Genomic DNA, 23,749 nt, shown 5'->3' with positions numbered 1-23,749 from the left:
TTGAACAAATATAAAAAATCCCCACAAAGTATTCAAGTTATTCTCTTAATTGTTTCAACAACCCAAGATTTATGGGTACACAGATATGGCGCTAGGTTTAGTTCGGGGGGAATTCAGTAATACGATACATAAAGTGTTTTCCTGTCAGCGATTCATGAGCTTTTTAAGAATGTCATTAATTTTAAGTAAGCAGAGACAGCAATCCTCACAGCGTCCATGTGATTCCAGGCTAACGGGCTCACACCTTGTTGTCGTAGGGATGCCACACAGCAACAAACTACCGTAAACAAAAATGAACAGTTATGAACCATTTACTTAAAAGTAAATCCTCCAACAAATATTTCAGTCTGTCAGTAATAAAGTAATGATAGAGAGTAGTGAATAAGTAAACATTATTTCATTGGTTGAATTCAGGTATATAATTATTTTCATTTTAAAGTTTATCTATTTCATTTAATGTTTGAAATATATAATGAAATAAGATAGAAGAAGATAGTTTCGGAAAAAAGTACCAGTCAGGAATTAGAAAAAAAAATATAGAGAGACCTAAGGTTTGAATGTATATTGTAGGAGTTTTTGTTGCAAGAATATTTTATGTGTGCATTTGGATGGAAGTTATTGCTTATATATTTTATTCATATGTTAGTGTCACTTCTACTATTCATAGGATGTGGATTTTGAAATACGAAACTAAAGCCAACAATCACAAATCTTGGATTTCCTCAGTAATTATAAAGCAGGGTGGGTTCATGGGATGAATTGTAGCTTGAAGGGAAGGTGGTTGAGTCAACATCTCTTGCTGTTCAGTAGTATGTACAGGTCTTTTGGGTGCATTTTGTGTGGTAGTGCAGGACATGAGCACGGGCCTGGAAACTGTTGCGGATCTAGTGAAATAGTGAAATATGCTTAATTTTGAAATACTTTTGAGACTGTCCCTGTGTCATCATTTGGCTTTATTATGTAAGTTGTACATCTTTTATTCCTAAAAGTTGTACATGTTTTATTCATAAAAAGCTTCAAACCCCTCAAAACACTAGAACAAGATATTGTTGCCTGTAGAGGGATTTTATAAGCAGCTCAGTCCGGATTACAAAACACCTGTCCTCTGCCACCGAAGGGAATAATACAGAAAATATAAATATACCCGGGTAGATTTTAGGGGAGGGTTTATTGCTTATTAAGAGTATCATTTACTTGTTATATGTTGTAAACGTGTAATTTTTAAGTACCATGTGACCTTAAATATCTTTTTTTCGGCTTTTTCATGAATGCTTGGAAAAAATATCAAGCTATGCAAAATTCTGTTTAAAACTTTATTTGTTTCGTAAATCAATGAGTGGACATAAGGTTTGTATAGATTTCTGTGGAAAACTAATTTGAACCCATTTCACATAAAAAATGTAAATAATTTATGTATTAATTATAGATCGTACATGTAATCTTTGAAGTGTAAGGTAATATTATGAATTGTACATCAATAAGAAATTATAACGAGGCGTTAAAATATAAAAATCTAAATTATACTTTTTTCATGTTTGTCCAGGTTTTCTTATTTGAAGATGTAAATCGGAAATCCAATAAAAAGAAATGATTTATGAAATATCCGATGAAAAGACGATGAAAAAATGAACAGCAATGGGAAATGAAAATGTGTATATACAAATTAATAATCATGTTCCAGATACATATTTTATACAAATTAATGTCATTAAGGCCAATGGGACATTTTATTATTGATCTACCTAATTTTATCAGTATGATTTCTCTCAGATGGCTTTGGCAATCTTAATTATACTTTTCAGGAACCCATAATTAATGAGTCTGAAGGATAATCTGATGCAAACACTGTAGGCAGATATTGTGAAATTTAATCGTAAAGGCCAAAGAGTAAATGTAAATTTATTTCTTTTTTTTCTGCTTTTGTCCAAAGATATTAGGACAGTCGCCTTTTAACATGTGATTTACTATGCGAAAATCACATTTTCTGAATCTTCTTTTAAAAGAATAAAAGAAAAATTTGTGTTTTTTTTTTAAATATGTGTTCTAATATTCCTATAAACGATAACTCATAAATCGGCAATTTGTTGATAGTTGTTCACACTTGAGTTACCTTTCCTTAAAACACAACGTCGTACAAATCAATTTATGATAATTTACTTTTTCAATGATTTAATTAAATATATGTATAGATTATACTTTATTTTGAGAATTTCACGTACTTATAAATCTATCTATCAAATTTTTTTTTATCATAAGTGAACTTGAAAAATTAGTTGAAAGGCCTAATACATGTAACATGTACGTTACCTTTTTATATCCTTTGCAGTTACTGTCAAATTATATTGTTAAACAAACACTGCCAATTAAGCGATAGTTCTCACTAAGTTTTGATTATGATGGCAATGTAGAATGAAATTGCGTGACATCTGATCTGAATATTTTTGTCGCCTGCAGAGCAGAGCGGCACTAAGGGATCACTATACCCGGGGTCTGTCCGTCTGTCTGTCTGTCCGTTTGTTCGTCTGTCACACCCTATATCGCAAGAACTATTAGTATATGGTAAGGTATGGATTTGGTATTTTGCACATATATTGCTTTGCAATATGGCTTTTGTAAAATACCATGGTTACCGACCTCGTGACCTATGACCTTAGCCTTTGATCTACTTTTCAAAATAGCTCATAGTCCCGATATACAGCATATTTTTGATATTTAAGAGGTAAGTCTATGCTATTTAACATGTGCACTGGTTGTCATAAGACAATATGAAAAATACCAGCATCACAATCCACTTGATCTTGTCCCTTGACATACTTTGCAAAAAATATCTCTGGCAGTTTTATTAAACTTATGACTTTTGAATTTTGAGAGACAGGATTTAGACAATTAGCATTAATACATGTTTATGGGCTTATGATATTCAGTTACCAGAGAAATATATTTTTAAATACCATGAAAATACATCGGGATCGGTATTCCACAAAGGATCGTGTAGACTGAGAATTTCAGTAAAGACGGGCTGAAATCTCTTTTATTATTGGAAACATGTTTAGCTCATAAAAAAGCTCATGAAAAAGTACTTTGAAACTGTATAGTATTCAGTTATCACACAGACTTACATTTAAATACCATAAAGATACATCGGGATCGGAATTCAACAACCGGATCGATTGTAGTAAAGACAGACTGAAATTTGTGTAGGAGGATTGTTGAAAATACGTCTTAATAAAATGACAAATAGTTATTTCTATTATTTTTATTTTAATATTTCATTTGAGGATTATCGAACCATATTTTCTTTGATTGTCAGATTCTATCGCAGTTATACTATCCCTGGATGCCATTTTTTCTTTGCAGCCAAATGTATGAACTATCAGTCTATCATGCTTATAGTAAATAAAAAAAATGACCACCCTTAGATTTATTTACACCTTTTATGAAGCTAAAAAGCAGGCAACACATGCGTTTCTTGGAATTCTCTAATTTTTTAATGTATGTGTTAGTTCAGGCATATACATGGGTTTCAATTTTTGCCAATAAATATTAGAATAAAATATATACAGTTTTCTCATCAAATATAAACATATTTGTTACTCACACCTTTATAGTCGTGTATTTGAATACAGCTTACAACAATGAAATATGTCAAAGATTTTTGATACTACTAATTATCCAATTGGCAATTCTGTATCCGATTGCCATTCCTAGTAAAAAGAGAAGTAATATTACATGATTTACAGTTTTACATGTAGATTGTGTTATATATTTCATATCATATTTGAGGTATTTTATAAAATATATGGAGATAACGAACAGTACTCAAGCCCAAAAGTCCATCAGACACTACAAAATAGGAGCAGAGCAAACACGGACCTCCAAAACATCAGAGGTGGGATCAGGTGCCATGGAGGAGTGAGCATCCCCTGCCGACCGGGAACACCCGCAGTGTACTTGACAGGATCGGGAAACAAGGGAAAAATACGTGCAAAGAATGGCCCAACAATCAGTATGAAAAACGTCAGTCAGCATTTGACTCAATGATAAATCGTATTTGCTGACAAGGTCATTGTATCGACCATTGAACTTACGAAATGATGACTTTAAACGAGACTGCTAATATTCTTGTTTCATCAACTTGTTTGTCAATAATTTATAATTACCTCGTTTTAGAAATTGTACATACGTAGAGCATGCTCTTTCGTATCGAATCAACTGAGAGATATAAACCTCGTATGCAGGTGATGAAGGTAAATTGCTGCATAAGTAAGGGAAGTTGACGATTGAAAAGTTAAAGTCATCGCGTTTATCATAAAGCAGGGTTGTTAGATTGCCATTAACGTCTTTTTCTAATAAAATATCCAAATATGAAACAGATATGTCAGACTCTGTGGTATCTTTCATCTCAAGCTCAACTGGATATATCGTATCGACATAAGAATGGAAAAAACCATTGTTAATTGACAACACGTCGTCGATATATCTAAATGTCGAGTTGAGTTGAAGGCCACAGTAAGTGTTTCCTTTTTTTCACGTATAAGATTTTGGACAAATTCTGCTTCATATAAACACAAAAAAGGTCTGCTAATAACGGGGCGAATAGTACCTAGGGGAATTCCAATAGATTGTTGGAAGACCTGGTCTCCAAAAAAACCACATAGATATTATCAATCAGAAACTCAAGCATCTTTTTAATGTCAGCTTCAGAGTATGTTTGTGTACAATCAGAATGTTTTTTAACAAAATAAAATTACAAATAACCAATGATAAGGTAAGTAAAATTACGAGTTCTATTTTTATTGAAAAAGCAGCTGCCAGGGATATCAATACCTGGACTTTAATAATTTATCGTGGGGAGTGGTTGTGTATAAAGTTGAAAAGTCGTAAGTTTTTATGCTGTTGATTTTGGTAAAATCTTATGATTTCAAATTTTCCAAAAGTTCTTTTGAGTTTTTAAGTATCCTCATCTGATTTACACCACTTCTCGAATATATTGTTGCACATTACTCTTAAAGTTTCTCCTTCACTACTGTTAATGTCTTAGTAAGGTGTAAAGAAAGAGGATTGGTTGAACATTTACTGGAACCCGGTATGTATCTTTGTTTGTAAGGATTTTTATGAAGTTTCGGAATCCAATATAAATATGGTAATTCAAATTCATTTTGGTTGCTTGGAATATTAAAAATATTCAAAACTGACATATGATTTTGAAGAATTTCTTCCTTTCAAAGGGAAATATGAGTATAAGTTGGATTACTACTTGTAGAATTAAATCCAAGTTCCTCTAAAATGAATTTAATATAATGAGGCTTACAAAAAAGACAATGTTGTTACCTGCTTTGTCAGCAGGGACCAGTGCGTACTGATCATGTAATCTATTTAATTTTTTTTTTTTTTTTTTTTTTTTTTTGGATTATTGAATACAGAAGGATGGTTCTCACATTGCCCCTCAATCTTTTAATGCGCGATTTTAACATACATCTGATACATTTAATCCATTCTGACAAAGTGTCAAGGTCTTCTTTTTCATGTCTGGCCCATCTCCTGGCGTAATCCTCTACAGAATCCACAATATTTATGACATTCCGACGCCAGTTGAAGGATCGGGGTTCCCTATATTTAGGACCTTTTAAAATTAGTGATCTAGGGTCCTCATTATTAACAATATTTATGTCACAAGAAATAACTTGTCCAGCAGGACTATGGTTATAGGGTGAAGAAGAACATGAACACGATGGAGGATTATGTTTCAGATATTCGATATCCAAGTCCTGTAAATTTTTTTTTTATAATTAAAAAGTTTGGAAGCAATAGTCGATGTATATTTGAAGGAAATACAAGGTGTAGTCTTTAACTTGACATATGGTGGAATACAAGACTGGACCCTTTTGTGATTAAGAATATTACTAATATTAACCGCGTCAATTCCTTTGTTGGCATATTGAAGTTAATGGGAGAAACGGATTGTTTTAGTTACATTTTCTTCAGTAAAACGTGGGGGTTTAAAAGCCTATGATTTGCAATTTCTATAATCACAGATCCGGGCCTATATTCTGGTGTCGAGGAATCAAAAAAATGGACTTCCCTTGACCTTTTCAAGAAGACTGTGAAAAAGTTTCAAAGGGACAGAGTAAAGTTTGGTGCGAATATGATGTAGACCTACCTGTTGATTTACGTGAGGTACACTGTAGTAATGAATCAAAAGACATCGTGTATTAAAGGTTTATTGTAAAACCGATGCCCATGAATACGCTTACGTCTCTGTGTATGGTTACAAAGTCCCATCACATTAATAAATTTACACTGTGGACTGGAAAGATTTCCAACACCATCAACATTGTCATAACATCCATAGGGAAAGGCTGTCCCTACTTTTCTAATCCAAAATTCTTCTCTTTGTATACGGAAAGGTGTACTCAGTGATGGACTGCTTGTGTGGTGGTAAATCTTTTCTAGAATTCTAACTTTCATTGACAAAATAGAATGATCAGGTAAATTAAAATGCTTGTATAAAAGCTGCTGACCCCCATTATTTATTTGAAACCTATATCATAGAAAACATGATACATGTTGTATGCTTCTTTGAGGTGTATGTAAAATGGTACTTCATACTATATTATACTGTGCATATACAGGGCATATTCTATATCACTGTATAACAATGCAAATTTGGATTATGGTAATTTTTATTTGAATTTTAGAGGTAATAAAATCTGATCTAGAATATTCATTAATCAAAGAAAGCCATCTTACAGCTCAGCTAACAAATGGAAGAGAGGATAATGCTGGAGAAAGGATGAGGCTTGCTATCTTTGGCAACAGGGAAAATATTTATAAATATTGTATTAATGTGTTACTTTTAGAAAAAATGTACTATAATTATATTCCCCGAACGAAATTTGGAAATATATTGTTTTTACATTCTTTTTTTTTCAAAATGTCTTCCCCGGTACTTTTTCGCCTGCGAGTGTTCTCAAAAACTACTTATTCGATTGACATGAAACCTTTTTTAGGGTTAACAGGCATGTTGTGTATTTGTGCAGAACGAAGGTCATTTCGCGCGCTTTTGCATGCACCTGCGTACGCGTGCGAGGAGTGAAATGAGTGATACAATTGAAATAGCTTTAACCTTCCTATTTTTAATGATATGCCTTGAACCTTATCATATAAACATATATTAGTGACTAAATTAGCAAGGAAACACTCTGCACGCACGTGTGATTCGTTCTGATTGGCTGACATAAAAATCTCATCATCCTTCTTGTTTTTTGACACAATACTTTAAAATTTAAAAAAAAAATCATACATAAGGATGTTCCACATTATGATATATATGAGATATCGTGAAAACTTGCTCCAGCACGTGTGCTGCAATTTGATTGGATTAAACTTTAATTAAATGGCTGTAACTTTCTTAATTTTCAATAAAACAGAATAACTTTTAGAATATAGATATATGCAATGGCTTCCTACCTTGTGCTACTATCAAAGTTGAATGCAAGAACATACGTACACGTGTGCTGGATTCTAATTCGCTAATATTTATATCTAGAAATATCAAATATCTAGAAAACATGGACTTGTCTATGCTCTGAAATCCGATTGGCTTATATTCCAAGGACTATACTGGATTTGTTTTTTCGATTAAATACTTCTGAAAATAAAGTGTATATTTATTACACAAAAGAATTACCTACGTTAATGAAACTTGTAGGGAATGGGCCCTTAAGGTAGTAGGTGCAAGTTTGGAAACATCTGTAACGGTTACCGTTACAATTAGCACTAGTTGTTGAGTGTGTTGAATGATCTTTTAAAACTGCACTTTATTTTTGTAGGTTTTTGAGTAAAATGTTATAAAATATAAATTGAAATTCTATCCTAAAAAGAAATCCATGGTAAAACCAGACTTTTGCTAGTGAGGATTAAGAAGAACCAAATACTGCCATCTTTTGATCATTAATTCTGTCAATTATACTGCAGATATTTCCTGTGATGTCTCTAAAATAAAGGATTTTGAGATAATGTCGGTGTCATAATGTCAGTCATATAATGTAAAATAAGGGAACTCCACTCATTGTTTTACTTGTAAATACTTTTTACAATGTAATATATAGCTAATTCAGAAAGAATTCAACAGATTTATATGTATGCTCCTAGGATTCTGTTTTCAAATGTACACAATCATGTATGATACAATATTTTTAAGCAGTGGGCAACGTACATGCATTGGGGTTAATCTTGTGGATCATTTTTATGTAATGCATAAATTTCGAAGTATTTTTTTTTAAATTTATTTGAGTAGCCTTTACCCAATTTTATTACAGAAAAGACTTCTAATTCAAACTTTTGAAATACATAAAAATAATTTTTAAGTTATTTATGAGAAATGAAACATTTTATTTCCTGAAGAGCATCTTCCAATCTGCTGAATGTTTATTTAACATAATAGGCCAGATGGTGCATTTAAGAACAGGGAAATTATTTTCTGAACTTTCACTCAACCAAATATATTGAGATTTTATTTGTTCGATTTCGGATTTAAAAAAAAATATCTTCTTAATCAGATCAGCATTGCAATGAGTCCACAATTATATACATTTACAGAGATGATTTGGTTACTGCGTAAAATCTAAGAGGAGTTTTGGGAACAAGAGTTCTTTTAAAAAAAGTCGTTTTCCAATCCCCACTTGACCCCCATTGAAAATGAAGGTTTCGAAACCTCATTGCACATCTACAGGACAAAACCAATCATCTTCCAAAATATGATTAGGCTACTGCGTAAAGTGTAAGGGGAGATCTTTGAACAATGTTTTTGTGGAAAAAATGTCATTTTCGATCCCTAGGTGGCCCCCAGGTTGAAAATAAAAGTTCTTAAACCATATTGCATATCTACAGGACACCAGCAATCATTGATCAAAAGATGATTAGGCTACTGTGTAAAATGTAAAAAAAATTGTTCTGGGAACTAGCCAGGTTTTTGTAAAAAAAAAAAATAATAATAATAATAATAAACAAAACAAAAACAGAAACAAAAAAAACCCCGGCGTATTTCGACCCCCATTTAGTCCCTAAGGTAAAGTGAATATTCAGAAATCTTACCGTACATATACAGGAAACTAGTAATTACCTTCCAAAAGATGATTTTAAGTAGAAAAAACATCAACTTCGACTCCCATCTGACACCAAAGGGTGAAAATGAAAATTTCAGAAACTTATTGTACATCTACAGGACATCAGGGATCATCTTCCAATGATTGATTTGGCTGCTTTGTACATATGTAGTATTTTTTTGTAGGAATATGGTCATTTTTTGACCACCATTTAACCCCTAGGGTGAAAATGAAAATTTCGAAACTTTATTGCACATCCGGATCCACAGGACACCAGCAATCATCTTCCAAAAGATGGTTTGAATACTGCGTAAAATGTAAGAGGCGTTCTGGGAACCATATTTTTTTAACAAAAAAGCTTTTTGATCCCCGTTTGACCCCTAAGGTGAGAATGAAAATTCCGAAACCTTATTGCACATCTGCAGGACACAACCAATCATCTTCCAAAAGATGGCTATATTACTCTGCAAATTATTTAAAGAAGTTCTAGGGACTAGGGTTGTTTTTAGAACTTCTGTAAATAATTTGCAGATGATAATTAATAAATCGATATTACTAATTATCATTCATACCATTTTCATAGATTTTCCGAAGTCATTATCTTGTTATTGTAGCTAATTGCCACTACAGAATTAACTACTTTCATTTACTGCAATATCAACCATCCCATCATAAGAGTGAGTGATCCTTGCGAATAAGAGTTTGAGTGGTCAGTCTGGTTTCTATTCTATCCAATTCGTGCCAAAACTAATTCTCCAAAACTCAGACCTTGGATTTTGGAGAGAAAGCACGTTCTTTCTCCTCAACGCAAATTTTTCAACTATTACAAGTAAGGTCGATATTTTCTTCCAAAACCTACATTCCTCTTCTTTAATTTTTCTTCGACCTCGAAGACACAAAAAATTAAGTTCGTTTTGCCTCTGGTATAACTCTTAATAGAGAAAATACGACAGACCAGACAAGGATTCGAACCCGACCCCTTTGAATCAAGAGTCATGGGCTCTTGGCTATCTGGCCACCGGCAAACAAACCTGTCTGACCGTAACATAGACAAGTAAATACCTTTTTGTGTTTACATTATATTTTGAAGACTGAAAACATCACCTAAATATATACATGTATATTCAAGAATAAATAGAACAAGCAAGATTAATTTTGTTTACATTTTTAAAGTAAAACAGTAAGTATAGTGATTTTTATGCCTCCGTAATTGAAGATTCGGGGGTATATAGTTTTTGCCCTGTCTGTCTGTTTGTCCGCAAAAACTTTAACATTGCCCATAACCTTTGATAGGTTGGAGCTATGACTTTCATATTTCACATGTGTATTCCTTGTGGCAAGACCTTTCTTTGGGTATCATCATATTTGACCTTAACCTTGGTGTTTGACCCAGTTTTGTAAAATTTTACCCAATTTTAAACTGGGCCATAACATGTGAACAATTGGTGCTAGGGCTATCATACTTGGCATGTGTAATTCTTGTGACAAGACTTTATTATTGATATCAACAACTTTGACCCTTAGACCTTGACCTTGGAGTTTGATCTACTTTTCAAAAACTTCAACCTTGGCCATAACTTTTGAACGGTTGGTGCTAGGGCTTTCATACTTCACGTGTGTAATCTTTGTGACAATACTTTCCTATGGATACCAACAGCTTTGACCTTGGAGTTTGACTTAATTTTATAAAACTTTCAACTTGACATTAACTTCTGAACAGTTGGTGCTAGGGCTTTCATACTTCACATATTTATTCCTTTTAACAGGACCTTCCTATGGACACCAACAAATTTGATCCTTTGACCTTGACCTAGGAATTTGACCTACTTTTGAAAAACTTTAACCTTAGCCATAACTTTTGAACGGTTAGTGCTAGGGCTGTCATATTTCACATGTGTTTTTCTTGTATAAAGTCTTTTTTGGGGGGCACCATTAATTTTGACCATTTGACCTTGACCTTAATGTTTGACTTACTTTTGAAAAATTTCTACCTTGGCCATAACGTTTTAATGGTTGTTGTTGGAACTTTCATATTTCACAGGTATACATGTATTCCTCGAAGAAAAGACCTCACTATGGATACCAACATATTTTATTTGCATTTGAAAAAGTCTAACCTTCGCTTTATGTTGCCATACGGGGGCATCAGTGTTTAACATACACACCTTATTTTTACAAGGAATTTTTCTTAAAGGTCTTGTAGTGAAAAAATGTTAGAAATAACAAGATGTATTTGTGAAACACTGATGCCCCCGTAAGGCAGCTTATGGCGAAGGTTAAAATTTCTCAAATGCAATTCAAAATCCAGACCAAAAGATAAAAAAAAATGTTGGTACCCAAAGAAAGGCCTTGTCTCGAGAAATATACCTGCGAAAATTGAAAGCTCTAGCTGCAATTGTTCAAAAATTAAGGCGAAGGTTAAAGTTTTTTTAAAAGTAAGTAAATCGTCAAGATCAAGGTCAAAGTTATTGGTATCCAAAGGAAGGCCTTGTCACAAGGATTACATATGTGAAGGATGAAAGCCCTAGCACCAACCAATCAAAAGTTATGGCCAAGGTTAAAGTTTTTCGAAAGTAGGTCAAACTCCTAGGTCAAGGTCAAACGATCAAACAGGTTGATATCCAGAGGAAGGTCTTAACACAAGAAATACACATGTGAAGTTTGAAACCCAAAGCACCAACTGTTCAAAAGTTACAGTCAAGGTTAAAGTCTTTCAAAAGGAGGTCGAACTCCAAGGTCAAGGTCAAAAGGTCAAAGTTGTTGGTATCCAAAGGAAGGCCTTGTCACAAGGATTACATATTTGAAGGATGAAAGCCCTAGCACCAACCAATCAAAAGTTATGGCCAAGGTTAAAGTTTTTGAAAGTAGGTCAAACTCCTAGGTCAAGGTCAAACGATCAAAGAGGTTGATATCCAGAGGAAGGTCTTAACACAAGAAATACACATGTGAAGTTTGAAACCCCAAGTACCAACTGTTCAAAAGTTATGGCCAATGTTAAAGTCTTTCAAAAGGAGGTCGAACTCCAAGGTCAAGGTCAAAAGGTCAAAGTTGTTGGTATCCAAAGGAAGGCCTTGTCACAAAGAATACACATGTGAAGTTTGATACCCCAAGCACCAACTGTTCAGAAGTGATGCACAAGGTTAAAATCTCCTAAAATTTTGCAAATGTGGGTCAAACTCTAAGGTCAAGGTCAAAAGGTCAAATTTGATGATACCCAAAGAAAGGTCTTGTCACAAGGAATACACATGTGAAATATGACAGTCATAGCTCCAACCAATCAAAAGTTATGGGCAAGGTTAAAGTTGACGACAGACAGACAGACAAACAGGACAATTACAATATAACCCCAGGATCTTTCGATTTGGGGGCATTAAAAAGAAATTGCGCATAGAAAGGGGAGTCTCACAAGTCTTATCTGTTGTCCCTACATAAATCGATGACAAAAGTTTTTTTCTCCTTAAATATATTTTATGTGAGTTCTTTAAATGTGTTTAAAGTTGGAAAAACTTCCCTCAAAAATTAACCCAAGTGTGTTTTTTCCCCTTAAAAGTGTCAATTAATAGCTATAGACAACAAACGAAGTTGTTTTTTAAAGTTGAGGTTCATTATCATGAATATCAGAGCAAATTAGGTGTACAGTTTACAGCTTTCAGTCGTACACAACAAAATATAATGATTACGTTTTGTGTATGAAAGTTTATATATATCAACCTTACTTTATGTTTTCTAACTAAAAATATTGTTATCTTGAATTTGTTCGCCGACATCGTCATTTACATAAAATTAACTTCTTTTAAAGCGTGATTATACTTCCAGTATGTCAAGTGAATCTGTAAAGGTAAAATTGACACAAAGCATCAAATCGGCCACAAAAAATATACATTTATCATTTTAAAGGATTTCCACAAGAGTCCAAAGAAAAACAGGATGTGATTGTGAAACACTGATGCCCCGTATGGCAACTTATAGCGAAGGTTAAACTTTCTCAAATGCAAATCAAATATGTTTGGTACCCAAAGTAAGGTCTTGTCTCAAGGACTACACCTGTGAAATATGAAAGCCCTTGCAGCAACCATTGAAAAGATATGGAAAAGGTTAAAGTTTTAACATTAAGTAAAACATCAAGGTCAAGGTCAAGTGGTCAAAATTAATGGTGCCTAAAGATAGGCCATATCACAAGAAATACACCTGTAAAAAATAAAAGCCCTAGCACCAACCATTCAAAAGATATGGCTAAGGTTAAAGTTTTTCAAAAGTAGGTCAAACTCCAAGGTCAAGGTCAAAGGCTTTAATTGTTAGTATCCAAAGAGAGGTCTAGTCACAAGAAATATACAGGTAAAATATGAAAGCCCAAGCACCAACTCTTCAAAAGTTATGGTCAAGGTTAAAGTTTTCCAAAAGTAGGTTCAACTCCAAGGTCAAGGTAAAAGGGCTATAATTGTTGGTATCTAAACGAAGGTCCCGTCACAAGGAATGCAATTGTGAAGAATGAAAGCCCTAGCAACAACCGTTCAAAAGTTACGGCCAAAGATAAAGTTTTCCAAAAGTAGGTCAAACTCCAGGGTTAAGGTCAAAGGGTTAATGCTGTTGGTATTCAAAGTAAGATATTGTCACAAGGATTACACATGTGAGGAATGAAAGCCCTAACACCAACCGTTCAAAAGTTATGTCCAAGGTTAATGTTTTCCAAAAGTAGGTCAAATTCCAAGGTCAAAGGGCCAAAGTTGTTGGTACCCAAAGGAAGGTCTTGTCACAAGGATTACTTTGTAAAACTCGGTCATATTCCAAGGTCAAGGTCAAAAGGTCAAATACAATTGTACTAGGGATCCCAACGAATATTCGAGTACTCGACTATCGTTCGATCATACCGTATACCGACTAAAAAATTTTTGGTCGGTTATTTGTTAAAATTTGCTCCTTAATAGTAATCTTAAATTCAAGGTAAAAAAAATGGATCTGCTCAGTTCATTTATTAACGTATGAGTGTTCAGTGTTCTCTTGAGTAAAACTCATGGAAAGGCTTAATCGGTCTTCGTTTATTATTCTAAGATTTTTTTTCTTGTTCTGCCACCATGCATTGGCATACTTTAAAAGATATCAGATCCAAATTGTAAAGTTTCAACCTGCAATTCTCTTAGATCTTGTATAATGCAACTATTAATTAATGAAGAATAATTAATTACATATTTGTAAATACATTTAAATTGGGGGGATAGTTATGAGCGTAATTTAAAGTTGTTTCTTTCTAATATTAATAACAATCATTTTAAAATTGTATTGATTGTTTGCAAAAAATCTCATAATTAAAATTTACCCCAAGCTCTCTTTGTTTTTATCAGATTTACGCTTTAATTGGTTAACAATAACGGGTCATTGACAAGACACATTCAAATGGCTTCAGGTAAGAAATCAATAACAGGTACATGCACTAGCAGCAAGACAAGAAAGAATAAATGCGAGCGTTTGATTTTGATAATCTACATATAGATAAAATGTGCAGTCAATATTATATTTGAAATCAAATGCATTGGATACATATATTTATTACTACGTATATGATAATTCGTTGTATAATGGTGATACCCAAAGAAAGATCTTGTCACGGGGAATACACGTGTGAAATATGAAAGCCGTAGCTCCAACCAATCAAAAGTTATGAGCAATATTAAAGTTTTTGCAGACAGACAGAGGGACGGACAGGGCAAAAACTATATACCCCCGAATCTTCGATACGGGGGCGTAAAAATCAATGTAGAAAAGGGATATGATACATTTTTGGGGGGGCAAAACTCTATACACACTTGCTCTTTTTTCTGTGCATTTTTATACATTTAATTTTCAGGATTAATTGTTAAATATTAATCCAATTTAATACACGTAGTCATGGATATGAAAATCGGACTGAGATAGAGGATAGGAATGTATTATCATCAAATTATTTGATTTAAAGACAAATGCAACAAATATTTAAAATTATTAATTATGAATGTCTAACTGCTGACAAATAAGGACGTACAAACTTCACGTGCTGATACCCTGAATCTTTATCACGTGATACTGCAGATTATAATTAGTGTTGTGATACATATAAATATGTATTACAATAAACATGACGTACAGAATGTCATTATGTCATTTGCAACTGTAGTGTATTCAAAGCAAAATTAACTTCTTAAACTTTTGATAACTTACCGGTATTTATTATTTTAATTAGGCACTGTTATTCATATTCGGAAACTAAATGCGTTTTGTTTTTATTGCTTACGCACACCCATGCTGGGGAGCAGTTCATGTAACAACTTTTTTTATAAATCATAAATTAAGAAATATGTAATGAGAAATGAAAAAAAAAACCAAATTGAATGGTGACAACAACCATTTGGACTTGGTATGAAGCAAATTTTTAAAACTTTTATTATTCATAACTTTTATGTATTTTAACAGTAACAGGAAAGAAGAAAATGTATGACTGGACCGGGAATCAAACACTCTGCATCACTAGTCAGGTGCTCTAACGACTGCGTTACCCAGGCCGATATCCACGACAAGTTCTTCTTGCCCCTGACAGGACTTTCACCCCTGCAAGTCCAGGGGTGGTCTGGTCATGATTTTTATAATGTAATCTTTTTTTGAAATATTAATAAGATCACAATTTTATATCAAAGTGAACAGACGATTTTGCATTACTTTATAATTTTCTTGAGCTACATGTATACACAAGATTGCAAGACACAACCTTCGATCCTTATGAATTTCTTGTTACATGTGACCATATAAAATGAAACCACTGTTCTGAAAATATGCCACATATATATAATTCCAATAAATGCAATCATACACAAGTCTGTAAATCTGAAAATTATTATTTATTTTTGTTTTGAAGACACCCAAGAAAATAGAAGAAATCTGAAATTTTGAGCCTGTCTTCAGCATTTAACATATCAAATGGCTGGGTATAGGAGATCCTGCCTTCTGTGGTCAATGGAGTCTTTAACAGTACATCCACATAATGGTCATTTTGTAACTTCAGGTACACGAAAATAATCTGAAAATAGTATAACAAAAAAATTATTGAGAAATAACAAAACAAGAAGGCCATGGGCTGAAATGCTCACCATATATTGACCATTCTCTTCCTGTCAAATGTATACATTTGTATGTACAAATTACACTATCATGTCTTTCGAAAAGGTGTTATTATGCCTTTCAAAAAGGCCTTATTATGCCTTTTGAATAGCCTTTATTTTGCCTTTGACAAGGTTAAAGTTATGTCTTTGACAGGCCTGTGCTTTTGATGGGGGGGGGGGGGGGGGGGGCACCTCCCAAAAAATTTACAAGCAAACAAAAAAACAGAAACACCCCTATACCCCCTCCCTGGAAAAAAAAAAAAACATAAACTGCCTAAAACTTGATGGGGATCTTTTTTCTAACTTTTTGGTAAAACTCTTTTTCAATTGCAATAATTTGCAAAAGTTTGACCATACTGCAACAAAATGTTCAGGGACCAAGCAACCAATAAATGAACTTTTATATTTAAACTATAGACTTTTCTCCCCTCCCCTCCCACTCCCCCCCCCCCCCCCCCCTCGTACTACCGGCCTGTTTGAAAAGACCTCATCCTTGTATCCAAAAATGAAAAGGCATTATTTTATATTAATAGATATATGAAAGGTTGAATCAAAGCCATCTTTATTTTTACACTATTTAAAAGTATTTTCTGTATTCCTACACATCTTGCAGACAACTGTTTGAATGCATATTAAGAGAAGTCAACACTCTACTTTTGAAAAACCAGGATATCGGCAGATGCAGCTTGGGGCTTTGCTTGTCATGTATTAAAAATTCATATCAAATTTGAAAATATTTTTCTCTCCTCTTGGAAAAAAGCAGGCAAACTATTTGCATGGGTATAATGAGCAATTAGCCTTCAACCAAATTTGTGAAATCCATGACCCTTGGTAGAGGTGTATGGCATCAGAGAAGGACTAAGCTAGTTTAACATTGAAAATATATTATACATTTAAAAAATCTTTTTTCCTGGAAATCTAATTACAATATGTTTAAATTACTTTTTGAGAAATTAGCCCTATACTTAATTGTGAAATTCATGTCCCAAGGATAAGATTTCCGCCCCTGGGGTGGGCTAAATTAGTCATGTATTGAGAATAATAGGCGTAATAACACCTTTTTGAAAGACATAATAATGCCTTTCAGAAAGGCATAATAGTGCCTTTTGGAAAGGCATAATAACATGTTTTTGAAAAGGCATAATAATGCCTTTAGAAAAGGTGTAATAACGCCTTTTAGAAAGGCGTAATAACACCTTTTGGAAAGGCGTAATAATGCCTTTAGAAAAGGCGTAACAAAGCCTTTTTTAAGTTATTATGCCTTTTTCGCGTTATTACGCCTTTTTTCGCGTTATTACGCCTTTTCAAAAGGCATTATAACACTTTTTTTCATGTTATTACGCCTTTTAGAAAAGCCTTACAATGCCTTTTAATTTTCTTTCTCTCCATAGATTGATTCTAATAGGCTTTCGTAGCTTCTAAATCAACATGAGTAATCACTGCTGTTGTGAGAAGATGATTTCTAAAGTTTTCTTTTTACATATTCCTGTGTAAAAAGTTGATCATCAATTTTGGCCCAACAGTGAACCCTACCCCAATGGCTTATATTTGAACTTACTAGTATCTACAATATCTAATGGAGTTTTCATAGAAAGTTTTGTTTTCTGGCCAGGTGGCTCTTAAGAAGATTTTAAAAACATTTTTCTCCATATATTCTTCTGTAAACCTTTGATCACAAATTGTGGCCCAACCTTAACCCGGGGTGGGGGAGAGGATCATGATTTAAAAACAGTTGAATCTACACTATGTCATGAAGCTTTCACATTAAGTTTCAACTTTTCTGGCTTAGTGGGTTTTTTAGAAAAATTTTGAAAGATGCCACTAAATTTTCACAAAATCTTTATTATCTTCCCTAGAAGGATGGCACTTCATTTTGAAGAAACTTGAATCCCCTTACCCAAGAATGTTTTGTGACAAGTTTGTTTGCAATTAGACAAGTGATTCTTGAGAACAAGTCGAAATGAGAAAAGTTTACTGATGGACAGATGTATGGACAGACAACTAGACAGATGGACACTGGACAAAGTGTGATAAGCTCACCTGAGCTTTTAGCTCAGGTGAGCTAACAACTGAAACAACATCTGATTCTACACTGCATGGAGATGTTGGTACATGTATGTATTAAATATAATAAATTGTTACCCCCAGCTATAGCCCCTGTGGTCATGGTTTGATTAGCATGAGTTTACATTACATGATTACATGGCAATGCCTGTGTAATGACTAATTGTGACCCTGTATTTATTAAAATAAAGATTTCAAAAGCTTTTTACTATATATTACTATGTAAAACTTTTGCCCCATTTATTAGCCCTACCCTAGCCCAAAAGGCTATGATTTGGACAAATGAATCTACCACCTAAGATTTGTCTTACCTGGTTCAGTGGTTGTTAAGAAGATTTTTAAAAGACCCCTGCCTTTTTATTATATTCTTAATAATATCCACTTGTAAGAAGTATGTGGCCCTCTACTTGAACCAACTGGAATTCCCTTTCCCAATGACTCTTAGTGGCAAGTCTGGTTGAAATGAGCCAAGCAGTTCTGAAGAAGCAGAAGTTTCAATAATAAAAACAGCAGACAAAAAAAGAGAAGAAAAACTTTGATCAAAAAAGCTCAGGAGCTTTCAGCTCTCCCAACCTTAATCTTAAAATTGATAAAACTAAGTAACAAAAAAGAAAAAAAGAGTAAAGTATACCATGAATGAGGAATGGTAAAATCTCAGATCAAATAATTGCACAGTGTACATGTACATGATATAATTCTTTATACCTGCATATATTAGATACATGTAGCCCATAGGTTGTGTACTTATATTAAGGATCTTCTACTACTATGAATTTGATAAAATGCAATTTGCAAATAAATACATGTACAAACAAACACTTTCATTAAAAATTTCATTTAAGGCCTTTGACTAAAGTAAGTTAAATAAATTGTGATCAAGGTACATGTACCACATATTGGGGCAGTTACTGACCAGAAATCATGCTTTCTTCATAAAAGTTTTACAGCTATACATTCTTTCTCTGACACTGGAAGATGAAATGCATGACTCTAGGCCCTTAGATAATTCAGAAAAAGGCCATACTCTATTTGTACTTACTTTGGTTTCTGAGTATATAATGCCCAGAGAATTTGGTTTTATCAGTGAAAAATTTGTTTCAGCAAAAAGTCCTGCTCCAATCTGTCCTAAGACCCTGGAGCCCAGTTGTTCTTCCAATGATAGAGAAGTACCATCATTCATTTTAATTGTCTGTTTCACCTAAAATGTAATTAGCAGAAATTAATGTGAATAGACCCAGATCTTAAATGTTAACACAAAAGCTTACAAACTTTTGAATGAAATGGGAATATAACTTATTGTAAGTGAAATATATCCAAAATCCTGTACATAAAATTGTAAAAAACAAAATGTCTCAACAATTGACAATTTGATAATATTATGTTTTGCAGGAGGGCAGGAATAAGCTCCAATAGATCTCAAAAATTACTTCTCATTATTTTTATGTCTATAAAATGCAAACACTGTTAGGTAACAAATACATGTACATCAGCTTGTCCAAATTGTAAGCCCTTTTCCCAAATACCTCAATAAAATAGCCAAAGCTACATGTAACACTGTATCTACTAAACTGAAAAGCAATTTAAACATGTCTTCATCTTGACATAATTTTTGGCTGTATGATTGTATACTGTTTTACTATTCTTCATCACTCTAGACTCAGTTAAATGTTAACATTTTTTGCAGAAGATAAAATTTACCTGAGATACAGACAGTATAGATTCAGGTGCATCAATTACTCCTGGGACAGGTTCCCTATGTATTAAGTAACATGAATCAGGAGTGCTGTCCACCAACTTGTCCATGAAATAAAAAGTCTTTCTGGTCACTGAACTAACAAAACAATAAATTTGTATTTTTAAATATATATCTCACAGAGAACAAATTCATCTGACAGCAATTTGTAAAATTGGGAAGTCATGAATATAAGACACTGACTATAATTTGAATTATATATGGCATTGCAGATTCAGGAAAACAAGAGCATTCTGTTTGTGAAATACTGTGCCCCTGTATGACAGCTCATGGCCAAGAGGTCAATAATGCTGTGACCTGAAGAAAGGTCTTGTCACAAGGACTACATATGTGAAATATGAAATTCCTTGCACCAACCATACAGATATTATGGTCAACATTAAAGTGATTTTTTTTAATTGAAAAGAAAGAACAAGTCATAAAAAACATGACTCATTATATGCCTAGATTTCAACTACAGATCATGCATATTGCAAGGATATTTCTCAGTGTCACTTAAATCTTCAATAAGAAAATGTCAAAATTACTATAAACTCTTCCATTATAGTGAGCAGAAGATGATCTTTTTGAGGTGCATTGACCCTCTGATAAGAGAGATAACTCTCATTGGGTTAATTGACTATTTTTCCTTTATAAAATTATCAAGTTAAAAGGCCAAAAATCAAAATTTTGTCATGTACATTGTAAGGTATGCTAAAAATGTGGAATCGTGTGCATTTTAATTTCAAATTACATGTAGGATTAAATTTTCTTTTAGAAAATAATAAGTATTAAAGCAAAATTTTATATGAGTGAACTGAGGGATGAGGATCCTCAATTTATTGAGGTTTATTTTAAAATATGCATGTTGACAACATACTCTGGCTCCAGGAAAAACATCTGTCCAAATACAGAGGAAAAATGCTTCAAGAAACTTCCAAAGCAATCCTGGGGTACATCAGGTGAGTTTTCCTTCCTCTCCTGTCCAATAGCTCTCTTCCTCTCCTTCTCCCTCTCTATTTTCACTGACAGCAGGTCCCCTTCTTCTAAAGGATACAGTGACATTTTAATCAGTTTCAGAGTCTCTTCTGCAAATCTCTTCACAGCTGGCATCCACTTCCTGTTTAATCTGCAGATAGAAACAAGACTTTTAAAAATACTTAATACATTTATATCCACTCTGGACCAAAGTTCTAAAAAAAATGCAGACAAAATCATGTCAATGTTAAAGGTTCTGGATATACATGTTAGGTATCAAACATGTTAAAAAGAAAAAAACAAATGTGACACATTTGGAGTATCCCTTTCTAATGGCCAAAACAGAGACTTCTGTGAGCCAAAAACTCTAAACATGCTTAATGTGGGCATGTATATACATGTACACATGTAGTTATATATATATATGGCAATGTTATTCAAACAAATTTAACAGTTTAAACTATGCATTTGTCCTTTTACTTATTTCTTCATTTATAATTCATTTAATTTGGAAAAAGGTGAAGATAATCTTATACACAATACAAAATCAGAATAGTTCAAGATCATGAACCCCTTGACATATGAGAGGGGAACATGATCCTAGGAGGTGTAAGCATCCCCTGTCAAGTAAGAGGGAAACAGTTCACCATGATGGAATCAATTCATGGCAGGATTACATGTATTTGTCTGTATGATACACAATATAATATCTCCATTTTTGGTTTGGTTTAATTTTTGAACAGGATTTAACAAAATTTGGCATTTGTAAAAACATGCTTCACAGATTTTTAAAAAACATGATTCTTGAAGACTAAAAGTTTTTTAGTATATTTATTTTAACAATCAATTAATTTTAGTCAATTTCTTGTAATTGATTTGCATGTAACTGCTTATATGTACATGTACAATACACATCATGTGAAGAAGGCGTATCTTTTCATCCACTAGTGTCCAGAGAGCTGCGTTCATGATGACCTTCGTGTTATGATAGATATCTACATTGTAGGTCTATTCCTATGTTGTTTAACGTCCCTCTCGAGAATTTTTCACTCATATGGAGACGCCACCACTTGCCAATGGAGAGTGCAAATTTTGACCTATGCTCAGCACTCAGGGCCATTGAGCAGTGAGGGATCTTTTTCGTGCCAGCACCTACTGCGACACGGGACCTTGGTTTATACGGTCTCATCTGAAGGACCATTTTTGTAGGTCTATTAAATGTACATGCACTATATAAACTAACTGCTAGGTTAGCATACTGATCTACACTGTAGCTCTATACAGAGCTATGTAGTTGTACAATCTTGAAAACATAGTCCTAATCACAACTGCCATTAGCTCTTCATCTGTTTTGATAAAGTTAAATATGGAAATGGGGAAATCTAGGGTTACTGTTAAATTAATTTTTATTTTCAGGATTACCCTTAGCATGTATTTCATTTTTTTTTCATTTACTACATATCAACTATGTTATATATATTCCCTTAACCATGTTAACCTCTTATATTTATTTGGATGTGGTAACAATACATACCTTTTTTGAAAATTTACATAGGCATATCTATCTAAAACACTTTACATGAGCAGGTATGTATTTGATTTTGGAAAAATATGAAATACATGTACTTACAAGTCATTTAAATTCAGATCTTTCTCCCCTTCCTTTGCCTTTTGTACATCACATTCTATCTCATCAATGATCTTCTGTTCTATGGCCTTTTTGTTTTTATACATGTGTTTACTTAACTGACAAACTGTCTGCAGATCATACGAAAAGGCAACAGTCTCTTTAAGCATCTGACTAAAAGTTCTCACATCTTCATTGAAATCTGGACAATCACATTTCCACATAAAATTCTCTTTTACTTCTAACATAAACTCCTCAAAAGGTTCAGGTCTCTCCTCAAAGAAAATGTTCAAGTTCTTCAGGTCCTCATAATCCCATTTGCTGACAGGGAAGTAAACATGTTCTTTACCATCGACAAGTACAGTTTCGCAACAGTCAACTGAAGCACTTGGATCAGTGTAAGGTTCCTCATCTGATGTACAGGTTTGTGGTAACTCTACTTTCATTTTCCTTTTTTTAGGAAATGAAGAAGTTCTCAAGTCAGATAATTTGCTTTCCATGGCCTAAAACAAGAAGGACGAGAAAAAAACAAACTAAATTAATCGAGATAAACACAAATAAATGTACAGTCAAACCTCGTAATCTCGAACTCAATGGGACCAAGAATGAACTTCGAGATATCCAAGGGTTCGAAATATCCAGGAGGTAAAATACTTAAAATATTAAGTGCTTGGGACTTCCAAATCACTTTGACATATCCATGGCATTTGAGATATCCATGTTCGAGATACCAAAGTTCAACTGTAATAGAATGTACCTCGGGAAATAGTTGCTGTCTTGTGGAACGATCAACTTGCTATTGTCCGAATAGTCAGTAAATAAGTGTTTTAATTTATCGAAGCAGTCTTTACTTGTGTTACGTCACAATCTGTATAAAACCAGAAGAGTTCCGAGATGAAAAGCGAGGGAAACAGAATGCTGCCGGTGAATAGTTTAATGTCTATTTCACCATGGGCAAATAGCACAAAAACTATTCCATGGTAGGGGCTGTTTGGAAAAAATAGCATGTTTATTCGTAATATTTTTATATAGAAAAAATTCACAGAGGTATAATAAATATATATATTTATCTTTTCCATTCATTTACCTCACTCCAAGGGTTTATTATTTAATG

At 33.4% G+C, this 23,749-nt stretch overlaps 1 protein-coding gene across 1 annotated transcript; it reads right to left on the bottom strand.

Annotated features, from left to right (window-relative positions):
• Positions 1-15,960: 15,960 nt before the first annotated feature.
• On the bottom strand, positions 15,961-23,135 carry LOC133194512 (uncharacterized). The gene is made up of 5 exons (XM_061330453.1): positions 22,639-23,135; positions 20,911-21,159; positions 19,997-20,129; positions 19,338-19,496; positions 15,961-16,152 (listed from the first exon to the last, which is right to left on the bottom strand). The coding sequence occupies exons 1-5, from the start codon at positions 23,133-23,135 to the stop codon at positions 15,970-15,972; spliced, it is 1,221 nt and encodes a 406-aa protein (XP_061186437.1). The 3' UTR covers positions 15,961-15,969.
• Positions 23,136-23,749: the final 614 nt, after the last annotated feature.

The sequence above is a fragment of the Saccostrea echinata genome, unplaced genomic scaffold (genome assembly GCF_033153115.1).
Source record: "Saccostrea echinata isolate AGI-Se365-2 ecotype Australia unplaced genomic scaffold, CSIRO_AGI_Sech_v1 ptg000029l, whole genome shotgun sequence".
Lineage (NCBI taxonomy): Eukaryota > Metazoa > Mollusca > Bivalvia > Ostreida > Ostreidae > Saccostrea > Saccostrea echinata.
Note: the sequence above shows the minus strand (reverse complement) of the source record. Positions and strands in the feature narration are given on the sequence as shown.

Excerpts from the sequence above, each read along its gene's own strand:
- LOC133194512 (XM_061330453.1), bottom strand. The coding sequence starts at position 23,135 with ATGGAAAGCAAATTATCTGACTTGAGAACTTCTTCATTTCCTAAAAAA. Across the intron at positions 20,130-20,910 it reads ATGTTTTTCCTGGAGCCAGA|TTCAGTGACCAGAAAGACTT; the intron begins GTATGTTGTCAA and ends TTGTTTTGTTAG. Across the intron at positions 16,153-19,337 it reads TTATATACTCAGAAACCAAA|ATTATTTTCGTGTACCTGAA; the intron begins GTAAGTACAAAT and ends TACTATTTTCAG.